The sequence below is a fragment of the Siphateles boraxobius genome, unplaced genomic scaffold, assembly GCF_051911475.1.
Source record: "Siphateles boraxobius isolate OS27281-9 unplaced genomic scaffold, OSU_SipBor_1 49, whole genome shotgun sequence".
In the NCBI taxonomy this organism is placed as follows: Eukaryota; Metazoa; Chordata; class Actinopteri; order Cypriniformes; family Leuciscidae; genus Siphateles; species Siphateles boraxobius.
The window spans coordinates 6265803-6278437 of record NW_027509130.1 but is presented as its reverse complement, the minus strand read 5'-3'; the positions used below and the strand labels follow the sequence as shown (position 1 = coordinate 6278437).

General features: G+C 37.7%; 2 protein-coding genes across 3 annotated transcripts in view; one reads left to right on the top strand and one right to left on the bottom strand.

Moving 5' to 3' along the window:
* LOC143710998 (MIF4G domain-containing protein B) overlaps nt 1–12635 on the bottom strand; it is a 1123636-nt gene that overhangs the window by 1007184 nt on the left and 103817 nt on the right. The gene's annotated exons all lie outside the window — the stretch shown is intronic.
* foxk2b (forkhead box K2b) overlaps nt 9433–12635 on the top strand; it is a 54351-nt gene continuing 51148 nt past the window's right edge. The window contains exon 1 of the mRNA XM_077202232.1: nt 9433–9705. Coding sequence (XP_077058347.1) covers nt 9533–9705 — 173 coding nt within the window. The 5' untranslated portion in view covers nt 9433–9532. The remainder of the gene's footprint in view (nt 9706–12635) is intronic.

Here is a 12635-nt window from a genome sequence, read left to right as displayed (position 1 = left end):
TTTATTGCATTGCACTATGAACGTAGTAAAGGTAACTCTCTGTTAAACTCCCTTCTTGTCTTTAATAGTAACATTACATAATTCATTAATATATTGTTAAGGTCAATATAAAAACCTTAATATTATCCCATTTATCCTATTAATTTCCTGATAACTCAGCTTCTGGGAATGTCCCCACCAATCTCAAAACCAAACCTACGCCCTTGCCTGTATGTATTTCTTTCTTCTGTTGGACACAAAAGATGTCATGAAGAACCAAACAGTTGATGGACCCCGTTGACTTCCATAGTATTATATTTTCTATAAAAGTCAACGGGGTCCATCAACTGTCTGGTTACCGACATTCTTCAAAATAGTTTCTTTTGTGTTCAACAGAATTGAAATTTAATGATACCTAAAATCGTGTGCCTTGCTGAAATGTGCAATGTGACTAATATGTGACTAATAGAAGTTGTTTGAGTATTACATAACTCAGAAAACCACTCTTATGCCACATCCGCAATGGTTCTTTGACAAAGGCTTTTAGAAGGATTTGGATCTGTTTACTTCAGTTTCCACTTTCATTGTGAGGAAAATGGTAGTATGCATAAAAAGTAGAGTCTTGACCTCTTGACGCATTTGACAGGTGGTTGGACTTGTTTTGGTGGTTGCAAAGCATGCCGTCAAAGGAATGGACTACGTAAGAATGTGGGTGAGCTGCTTCATAAAAGCCTTAAAAAACAAAGGGTTCCTGTCATTCTTTCATTCATTCTTTAGTGTCCTCAGCTTGCTGTACGTCTGTTGGCTCTCCTAACCTGAGCTTCTCCAAGATGGACTGCAAGGAAAGAGTGGGACGCTGCTTTATCTTTCTCTTCGTGGCCATTCTGTTCGACGTTGTCGGATTGGCTCTCTTGCTCATTGGAATTTTTGCACCTATCAGTTTTTGGGACTTTTTTGTCCTTTCTGGACCCATCCTCATCTTCCTTAGTCTGGTGTTTTGGATCTTTTGGTATATGGGGAACATCACAGTACCGTACCATGAAATCCTGCCCAAGTGAACATGAATAAGAGGAGGAATATGGACTGGAGAATTTGAAAATATGAACTCTTGGAAGTCGAAGGGACTCTGTGAAACGACCAACAGACAGGATGACGTGTCACTGCCGGAGTCAACTGTTAAACCATCATCGTGACCACTTGTCTTGAGCTTGGGAATTTAAAACTTAAACAGTTTCTCCATCTCAAGATGCTTCCAGAAAGAGAAAAGTGGAGTGATATCCTGACAATGAATTTTAATGGCAGAGACTTGATCAAAAAAGAGAGGAAGATTCTTCAATTCGATCTTGAATTCTTGTTCATTTTTAGCCATTACATTTTTCCTGATTATGAAAGACGTATTGCTGAGTATCACATAGTTCTTGAATCTTTTGGGTAGATCCTGTCATGCACTTTATGGAAAACGTTGGAAAACCTCAGGTGAAGTGCGGAGCCCATAGACAGTGATTACTATACTGAAAGCTAATTATTTATTTATTATCCATGGCTTGCCTTTTCCAAAGATTTTACTTCTGTTTACAGTCTAACAAATCAACTATTATTAATCTTTTCATTATAACCAATAAGAGCAGAAAATGGTGATGCTGAATGTGAACACCTGTACTGATATCATGATGTGGTTACTTTGAATGTTTCATATAAGATTAATTTATAAAATGAAGTTTTTGTTTGGTCAATGACAGTCGATAGGGGCGGTGTCTTTTATGATCTTGTGTTTTGGTCCGATGGCTTTCTGGAAACCAGATGAACTGGAAATGCCAGCACAAACGTCAGCATTGAATGTGAGAGATCCACCCTGTATGCATGACTCAGGATATGCTTTTGTTATATTATATAAAGTGCTTCCTCTTATGGTGTCCACCATGTTGAGATTATATGGCAAGGACATCAAGTGTTTATCATACCAATGTAAATATTCGATACTGAAGCAAAACCTATTGAGAACCAACTGACTTACATTGGTTGCAGAAAGTCTGCAAAGTTTTAAAGATCAAAGTGCACTATAAATAAAGTTATTGTCTCCTGAAAGAAAGAATTGATTCTGAACTGCTGAAAAGAGTCATCAGTAATTCCAGTCTCACTTCATGTAAACTTCCTGTAAAAAAAGACACACTGTAAATGGTTGACTAATCACAACAGACTGGGCCATCTGACCAATCAGAGCAGAGTAGACCAATCACAACAGACTGGGCCATCTGACCAATCAGAGCAGAGTAGACCAATCACAACAGACTGAGCCATCTGACCAATCAGAGCAGAGTAGACCAATCACAACAGACTGAGCCATCTGACCAATCAGAGCAGAGTAGACCAATCACAAGTGTGTACTGTAGGTTGGTACACTTTCCATGTCACGACCAATGTAAAACTAAGGGCTGCCGTTTACACTTGACATTATGCTACCTGTATCCGGATGTTGTCCACATACACATTGAAAAAACAAGTGTAAACGCGCTTCTGATTAGATTATTCTGTTATCCGATCAGTGTCCCAGTCCGGAGGTAGTCGAGTTATATACTTATATCACTGACAACAGTAATCCGGCTAGGATATTGTCATTTAAGTAAAAAAGTAAAAGTTTTTTTTTTTTTTTTTAATTTATTGCTTTAAACAACAAAACAATACAACATACACTTTAGAGACAGGGAAGCAGAGAAAGCACACATGAAAAAAAAAAATAATAATAATAAAACCACAAAATACAAGACCTTTGTATCAATCAAGGAGTTTGAAGACAGTGCATAAATGAACAGTCTTAATAGCTTTTCCATTAGTATCAGCATGAATAGTAGAAAAGTAATTTTCAAATTCTTTAAGGAATATTGAAAAAAGGGGCTTTATGTTAGAAAACTTACACTTATGGACGTGAAATTTGACTAATAAAATAAACAGATTAATTACAAAAGCCTCCTTAACCACACTGTTATCATACTTTGAATATCCCAAAATTACATTTTCAAAATGCAAAACACAATTAAAGAGTACCTTTTCCTTAATAAGCATACACATCATACCATAACTTATTCACATGACTACAATGCCAGAACACATGGGGTACTGTTTCCTAGTGCAAAGAGCAAAATCAGCAGCTTACATCAATGTCAAACTTACTAAGGAAATGTTTGACAGGGTAGAATTTGTGCAATATCTTGAAAGAGATTTATTTGACCTTATTTGTAACAAAAAACTTATGAGGCAATAACCAAACCCTCTCCCAATCAATTTCATTAAGAAATTTAGTCCAATAAGCAAGAGAGCAAGATTTGGTGACAACCTCCTTTAAAAATAGAGAATGAATAGATTTGTTATTGTTTTTGGACTGTAGAAAACAGATTTTACCACATACTGTGTCAGTTGGGTTGATTATGGGCTTATCAACTGATGAGAACACACCTTTACATAAGGAAATTATTCCAGAATTGATTGCAGAAAGTACAAGAGCAAATTCCTTGGGAGTCACAGGAAAATTAAAGTGTAAAAGAAACTTGTCTTACGTCATAAGGTATCCTTGAGTGTTAAACAAATGACAAACTAAAACAATACCCTTTTCAAACCAGCTTTTAAAAAAAATACTTTTGTGTTTACACAAAATACACCGGTTATTCCAAATAAAACAACGTTGCGGAGAGAAGTTGTGCTTGTAGATCAGTTTCCAAGCCAATAAAGCTTAAGCATGAAAGGCAGAAAGTTTCACTGGCAACTTATACATTTTATAATCACACATTAGTAAAAAAGAAAGACTAAAAATAAAAAATAAAATTCCACAAAGAAGGTTTTTTCAAACAAAATGTTAACCAATTTATTTTGAAGGTATTATTTAGAAAATCAAGGCCACCACTTTTAAGCGAATTTATGACGACAGATTTACGGATATAGTGCACACGATTCTTCCATAGAAAATGAAATAAAACCTGATCAATAGTTTTGATAGTTTTGTTGTCTAAATGTATAGATGAAGCAACATAGGTCAGTCTAGAAATTCCTTCTGCCTTTAACAGAAGGACTCTACCCCTAATAGACAAGTCCCTTATAAGGAGTCCTTCTGACCCCTTGTAAATGTTACATGTTTTTATCTGGTTAATTTCCCTGATTTTAATGTGTTACTTAATCCTACTTATTTTTTATTATTAATTTTCAAATTCACTGCCCTTGATTAAAACAAGTTAATTTTATTAAATTAAAAGTAATAAGAAAAAAATATGTTTAATTTAAAATTGTGGCAACAGATTACAGGCAATATTATTAATTAAATTTAACACATTAGAATTGAGTAATAATTAATCAAAATAATTCAAGGCTTTCAAGGCTAATATTTCACATTTTTTATATTAAGGTACAGACCTGAGGCATTTGAAAACAACTGAATACTTTTAATTGCCTGATGAACCAGACAAGAGTTTTTTTTTTAAATAAGGCTGTGTCATCCGCTAGCTGACTAATTAAAATACCTCTACCAGCAATTTGAATTCCTTTTAGCTTACCATCCTTAATAAAATGACAGAAGGCCTGTGGTACAATAAGAAAGAGATATACCGAAACTGTACAGCCCTGCCGTGCCGTTCCTCTTTTTAGAAGAAATCTCTACCATGTCCTAATTTCACTGAACTATCCCCCCCCTGCATACAAAGTTTCCATGGCATTACAAAAATAGGGCCCGAAACCAAAACGCTCTAAACAGAAAAAAATTAAAGGATGTTCAATTGCCTTGAAAAAGTCCAAAAAAAGAATTAAACTGTCATCCTCAATAAGATCAGAGTAATCAATGATGTCGAAGACCAGCCTAATATTATTGAAAATATGGCGGCCTTTCATAAAAGGGTGTTTCTGCAACTATGGGCACTTTTGACTATCCCAATTTTTTAAAAAATCAACCTCTATGAATTTCAATTTTAACCATCACAGTCTGTAATACATATAAAAATGTACACAAAATAGAATGTAGTCTTTAAGATTTTAATCTGGAACATGTTTATTTTTTATGTTTTTCGGGTCATCTTCTTAAAAAGTGTCCTTACCGCAATGTTACAATAACGTTCATTTTATAAATTTTTCTTTAGTAATTTCTATAAAAATATTTATATATTTAAATAGCTTTTTCAAATTTGATGCAGTTTTGTAAATACTGCTATAAAAAATAATATACAAAATAGGGAATTTCATGTTTTTTTCTATGCCATGTAAAAAATTTACAGTAACCTTAGATGTCAATTGTTTCCATACACACAAAAGATAACATATTTAACTTTTTATGACAGATGTTGCAATTTCAATGAGTTAATCATCTCAGCTTAAGTGTAAACATTTTTTTTTGCAAATGAAACTGTGAAAAAAAATGAAAATAGAGCAGTGCCGCGGTAATGACATCATGTGTCGGTAAGGACACAATGTTAAAATCTAGGGTTAAAAAATGGCATGTTTATATATATATATATATATATATATATATATATATATATATATATATATATATATACTAATATATATATATATATATATATATACTAATATATACTTCAGTACTAATAATATACTGAATATTTGTAATTTAATATACAGTAAACCTTGAATTTGTCTCTACCGCAACACAAGGTCTTTACCGCAACACCTAAATATGCTGCGGTAAAGACATGTTGCGGAAATGACATTTTTGCTAATATTTTAGCTCATTGGCAGCTAGCAAGGCCTACCAAATTAGTTTTGACTCTTAGCATCTTAATAAACATGAATTCAACAGTAATATACATTTATTTTTAAAATGTAGTTCAAAATATACAATTATTAAGCTGAATGGTAAGGACACACAATAAATACTAGAGCAGAAAAGATGATGTTTACCTTATTTTTTTGGTATCTTGTGAGTGAGGTAGTGTGGTGGCCCAGTCTGTCAGCAATTTGCTCAAGTGATAATTTCTGTTTCCATAGAAACTAGACTTGTTTATGTTTGATAAAATTTCATAATAAAAGCTTTTTTTCATTGTTGCGGTAAGACTCAAAAGTGTGGGACAGGCACATTTAGTTAAAAAAATCATAAAAATGATCAGTAAATGATTTCCATTACACGAGAGTAGATGTTAAAACTTCATGCTGATTTGTACTCGGCTTTCGCCTAGATAATCACCAACTAAGACGTAGCTTTACAGTAACCTATGCTTCTCCATCCATTTACGCTTCTTTCCATCTAGTGACGTGAATCTTCTGTCTGGTGTTAACACAGTGTATTGCGCGTCAGCACACACAACGGCTGCAACCACAGTGCGGTCCCCATAACAACCCTCTGGATTGAGCGGAGTAGGGAACATCTCTAGGGTCTTCAAGTGGGCACCTTCCGTCCTCAGTGTTTCGTCGACTAGCCCACGACACCTCAAGAGGGCTCGACAGTGACTCTGGCGTCCCAGAGTCACCCCCCTCCGTCCCCCACTCAACTCAGCCCAGCTTACTGACCTCTACTTCCCTCTTGCTGCTGAGACCTAACCACAATCTCACAATCTCTCCGCAACCCAACCATACGCGCCAACCCGTTTGACTAAGGCTGTCGAGCCCCACTGGTGCGTTAATATGCAGTTTCAGTGGCAACGGTTCCGTATGGCATACCACCTACCACAAAACACAATATCTGCCCAACCACCCGTCATTCACGCAATATACACAGGAACGTAATGACTGTAAATACTATACAACCTATACAAATAAACCAACAGTTGCTGCTGAGACCTAACCACAATCTCACCGCAACCCAACCATACGCGCCAACCCGTTTGACTAAGGCTGTCGAGCCCCACTGGTGCGTTAATATGCAGTTTCAGTGGCAACGGTTCCGTATGGCATACCACCTACCACAAAACACAATATCTGCCCAACCACCCGTCATTCACGCAATATATACAGGAACGTAATGACTGTAAATACTATACAACCTATACAAATAAACCAACAGTTGCTGCTGAGACCTAACCACAATCTCACAATCTCTCCGCTACCCAACCATACGCGCCAACCCGTTTGACTAAGGCTGTCGAGCCCCACTGGTGCGTTAATATGCAGTTTCAGTGGCAACGGTTCCGTATGGCATACCACCTACCGCAAAACACAATATCTGCCCAACCACCCGTCATTCACGCAATATACACAGGAACGTAATGACTGTAAATACTATACAACCTATACAAATAAACCAACCTTTCAAACCAATAGACCTTTCAAGTTTTCAAGAATTCTACGAAACCGTAGCATGGCGGCCTGTACACAGCCAGCTAGAATCTTTCCGTCTCAACCACAGCCAGTTGCTGCTCCTTTCTGCTGCTTCAGATAAGTTCTTTACTGTACGACGCAACTCTTGGCCACTGAATCCGACGTCTCTGAGGAACCGGGTTGTAGAGTGTGCCACAAAACCACGACAACCCACTTCCACTGGATAAACCTGGACTCTCCATCCTCGCTGTTCTGCTTCAGTGGCCAGATGAGCATACCGCAGTTTCTTCCTCTCATATGCCTCATCTACCGCATCCTCCCATGGCACTGTTAACTCTATCAGTTGAACAATGCGTGCTGATCCCGACCACAAAACAATATCTGGCCGTAGGTTAGTGGTGGCAATCTCAGGTGGAAAAATAAGCCGTTGATCAAGATCAACAAGCATCTTCCAGTCCCTAGCAGCTTCCAGTTGTCCTGGGCGAGAATTGGTGTTAGCACCTTTTCATGGTGGTTGCTCGCCTGGGCGGAGGAATATTGTCTTCTGCGTGTAATGTTTTGCTAGAACAGGCGGCAATTTATTGGTCATACTACGCTTGCCTTCCAATGCTAAAGCCAAACATCGCAATACTTGGTCATGGCGCCAAGTAAACCGACCCTGGCTAAGAGCCACCTTACATCCTGTCAAAATGTGCCTTAATGTGGCAGGTGATGAACACAAAGGACAAGATGGATCCTCTCCTACCCAGAGGTTTAGGTTCTGCGGTGATGGGAGAACATCATATGTTGACCTAATAAGGAAACTGATCCTACTCTCTTCCATTGACCAAAGGTCTTGCCAGCCCATTTTGCGTTGTTCCACACTCTCCCATCTCATCCACTCTCCCTGCTTGGCCTGGGAAATGGCCTTTATACATCTCATCCTCTCCTCCTGCTTTCACACCTCGTTGACTACCAGCTTCCTCCTTTGGGCTGGGCCTGCCTTGTGCCATTTAGGAGGAGCTAAACTGAGCCCAAAACCCCCTCTTCCATGCTGTACCTGTCCCACGATATCCCCAATTTGAAGGTCAGCCTTTGCCTCTACTACAGATTTCTTTGCTGACCACTTTCTACCAGTTTTTACCACAGGGGCTGTCTCCCTTACACATTTGTCACGTGACTCTGCTAAAGTCATTTCCAGTCTGACCTTGGCACACTTAAACTCCTCGGTTAAAGCAGAGACTGGCAGCTGCAATACTCCTTTACTATAAAGTCCCACTCTGCTGAGGCAGCGTGGAACTCCCAACCATTTCCTGATGTATGAACTTATTAACGCTTCCAGCTTATCCACTGTTGTCAAAAATAATATAAAGAATTTTAAGATGCTTTAAATGAATCTGTACATTAAACAATTCCATTTGAAATAATGTCAAATTGTAATTAAATTAGCTTATTTTATGTATCTCAACGTTGATACCACAGGTGTGGGACATTAACAAAAATGGTGTTTTGAGCTATAAATGCTTCATAATATTATATTTAATCACATTAATCAGTAATTATATTTGTTGTCAAGGTGTGTAATGGCACTGTGAATATATTTATGAAACATCAAATGACAAATTTTAACATAAATCTAAAATTTCACTGCTGGGACTTAAAAGTGCCCGTAGTTGCAGAAACACCCAAAACCTGATTGATTTTCATCAATAATGGAGTTCAAAATCGACTTGAAACGGCTTGAGAAAATAAGGGCAAACAATTTATAATCATTATTAAGGAGGCTGATGGGTCTCCAGTTGTCTAAGAAAAGTATATCCTTTTTAGGCTTAGGTATTAAGCAAATGACACCCTGCTTCATACTTGCTGTAAGCTCAGAGCAATTTAAGCTCTCTATACACTTTGAGGAGGAAAAGGGATATAATCTCAGAATAAGTCTTAATTCAGAAGAAGAAGAAGTAATTCAGTCGCCATCCCGTCGTTACCAGGCGACTTGTTACATTTCAGTTGAGAAATTGCTTCCTTAACCGCAATTGGTGAATCACAAAAAACTTTTTCATTCTGATTAATAGAATTAACATAACCAAGGTGCTTACAGAAAGTATCTAAAATAGCTACACTAAATTTAGAACTATACAAATTTGATTAAAAAGTAAAGTTGCAGCCCTCCACTGATGTTGATGTTGTCATGTTGTGTTTTGGTCTGATGCGCTCCACCCTCCACCTATCACCCAATCACGGAGTCAGTAGTGTTGCGGCATCTGGGTTACCAGCTCTGCTCTAGTTACCACAGCTGCAGCTACAAACGTTTCAGAATCGGATCAAAAAAATGTCTAACGTTGCGAAACCAAAAAAACCTCGGTATGAATCCGAAATACTTCGTGACAAAGTCCGAAATAAAACAAGGATCTGTATAGGAGATGCCTTTGAAAGATGGAGACGGCTGAAAACGGAGAAGAATTTGAAGACAGACGCCAACGTTGCTAATTTTCTCCTGGACAGGTAAGATTCATTTATGTTTGGCTAACTTGTACGTGATGTAAATGGACATTTCAAATATTCATGACAGTCGCACAAGGTTATGCATGTTCGTGCAAAGTAACGTTACGTTAGCTCATATGGAGGAGGTGGGTCATCGAATTGAAAAGGTAAGGAATTGTTTTGGTAATAAAAACGGCGAGTCGTCATTGCTAACATTAGCAATGCATTATCAGATCCCGTCTCTCTGTCATTATGCTGAGAGCAGTAACTTACAAGTGCTACCTCAAAATACACATTCTCTACCTTTTGGGCTATGCACTTAGTTAGTGTTGGTTTTGGAAGCACTAGGCGCAATTCCACTGTAAAATAACCTTTTCTAACGTCCATAACACCAATGAAAAGTACATTGTAGCCTATGATGTGAATAATTTGTCCCACTTGGAACGTTTGTAGCCTACTTGTTTATCATGCAAGTTCTACAGCCAAAAATAATAGAATGACATCGATCTTATATATTAATAGATCTTTCGTATCATATATTTTAGCGTTAGTTAAAAAATAAAGCTGGTCGCTTTCACTTATAGCGTCATCTAAATGAATAGCTGTATCTTTGATATCTTTGACAGGGCTTGTACTTACGTTAATGACAGATGACTATGGCAAGCCGTTTTAACTTTTATTCATTTCCTTTATATGAATTGTTGATATCAACAATTCAATTGTTGATATCATCAATTACACTTTTGATATCAACAATTGAATTCTTGATATCTGTTTGTATTTTAACTAGTGAAATGTATGGAAAGCCCTTTGAGTATTTATTCAATATCCTACTAGTACGCATTTATTTAATCTTACTAGTAAGACTTTTGTTCAAACTAGTTCGACAAAATGGCGAACTAGTAGACCAAACGTCTCAACTGGTTGTCTTTTTGACGAACTAGTGGCCATCTGGACCGAACTAGTAAAGCACAAAGGCGTACTAGTTAACTAGTGAGCAGCAAAACCTTTAACATGCTAACTAGTCAAACATAAATTCGGCTTACTAGTTAACTAGTGGATGGCAAATTTATGCACTAGTTAATTAGTGGGCATTCTCACTACTTAACTAGTAAACTAGTTAACTTTTAAACTAGTAAACTTTTTTTTTATTGCTTTAAACAACAAAACAATACAACATACATTTTAGAGACAGGGAAGCAAAGAAAAACACACATAGGCCTACATGTATATAAAAAATAATAAAAATCACGAAATACAAAATATTTGAATCAATCAAAGGTTTTGAAGAAAGTGCCTAAATGAACAGTCTTAATAGCTTTTCCATTAGTACCAGCTTGAAGAGTAGAAAAGTAATTTTTTGAATTTTTTTTAAGGAATATTGAAAAAAGGGGCTTTATGTTAGAAAACTTACACTTATGGATGTGAAATTTGACTAATAAAATTAACAGATTAATTACAAAAGCCTGCTTAACCACACTATCATACTTCGAATATCCAAAAATGACATTCTCAAAATGCAAAACAAAATTACAGAGTTCCTTTTCCTTAATAAACACAGACACATCATACCATAACTTATTCACATGACTACAATGCTAGAACACATGGGGTACTGTTTCCAAGTGCAAAGAGCAAAAAGAGCAGCTCACATCAATGTCAAACTTACTAAAGAAATGTTTGACAGTAGAATTTGTGCAATATCTTGAAAGAGATTTCTTTGACCTTGTTTGTATGTGACGGGTAGTAATGATGTGACATTTCAACCGAGGCGTCGGAGCTTGTGTCGAGAAAAAATGGGCGTGCCAGATGAAGCCGCGATTCGAGGCTGGTGTTGTTAACGTGAAAATCACGTGTCTAATGACGAACGAGGCCTCGGTTTGTGTTGATACGTCATCGGTTCGGTCTGAGTCATCAATGTATAAACAACCTGCACCCGACCGACGTTTTCAACTAACCCGCCCGCAACTCGGGCCGCAAAAAAAGAAAGAAAATATTGTACCCGACCCACTTCCTGACCCGCATTTTTTTAAAGTAGTAAATGCTCATCGTAGCGTCATTGGGCCATAGACGGAGGAACTAGGGGTGCGTGTGCGATGTTTATGTTTCGACCCTGCTTGAAGAATTCATCAGCAGGTCAACTGAGAGAAAAGTGTGAAAGCCCTTAGGAGCGCAAAAACTGTTCTTTTTCTGAATGCTGTATGATATAGCCTAGTGTTATGTAATAAAGGCTTGATTTATTAATTTATTTCGTTTCATTTTCTTAACAATTAACATGCTGCATGTGTTTATCCAGTCTAATCGAAGTGTGCGTCTCTCCCCCGACTTTACCAACAAAAATCCCGCCCCCTCTCAGAAAATACATAAAACTGACATTACTGAGCTATATGCGCTTAAAAGTAGCCTATTAAAATGGTACAATGGCATTGCTCAGTTCAACATGTTGGGAAATCGGGCATTTTGTCCCACGTTTAAAGGTTTAATTGGCATCTTTATTTCAAACGACCCGACCGACCCCGACCCGATATCATTAAAAATATATTTGGATGACTCGTATCTGCGGCTGACCGCGGGTGACCGCAGGCACCTGCTCATTTTGGATCAACCCACGCATCACTGGTCTGAGTGTCTCTTCGAGTATGGGGTCTCTGCAGAACAAAAGTTAGTGTTTCTTAATTTGTGGGTGTTTGCAAACTGGTGGGTGTTTATAAATCATGCAATGAAAATGAGGCCTTTCACCTGACCCCGCCCCTAACCCTACCCGCACTGTGACATGGGCAAATCAGGTAACGCGGTCGAAAACGCCCCTCTGTTTATGGCCTCGCCCACTGATCTAGTAACTCCTATTACTGTCCTGCAGAGACCTATATTTGGTCTCTTCCGGATAAAGGGGTTTCGAAACTCGCGCCACCTTGTGGGTGTTGTCAGGAGTAGTAGAAGCACTTGTAGTA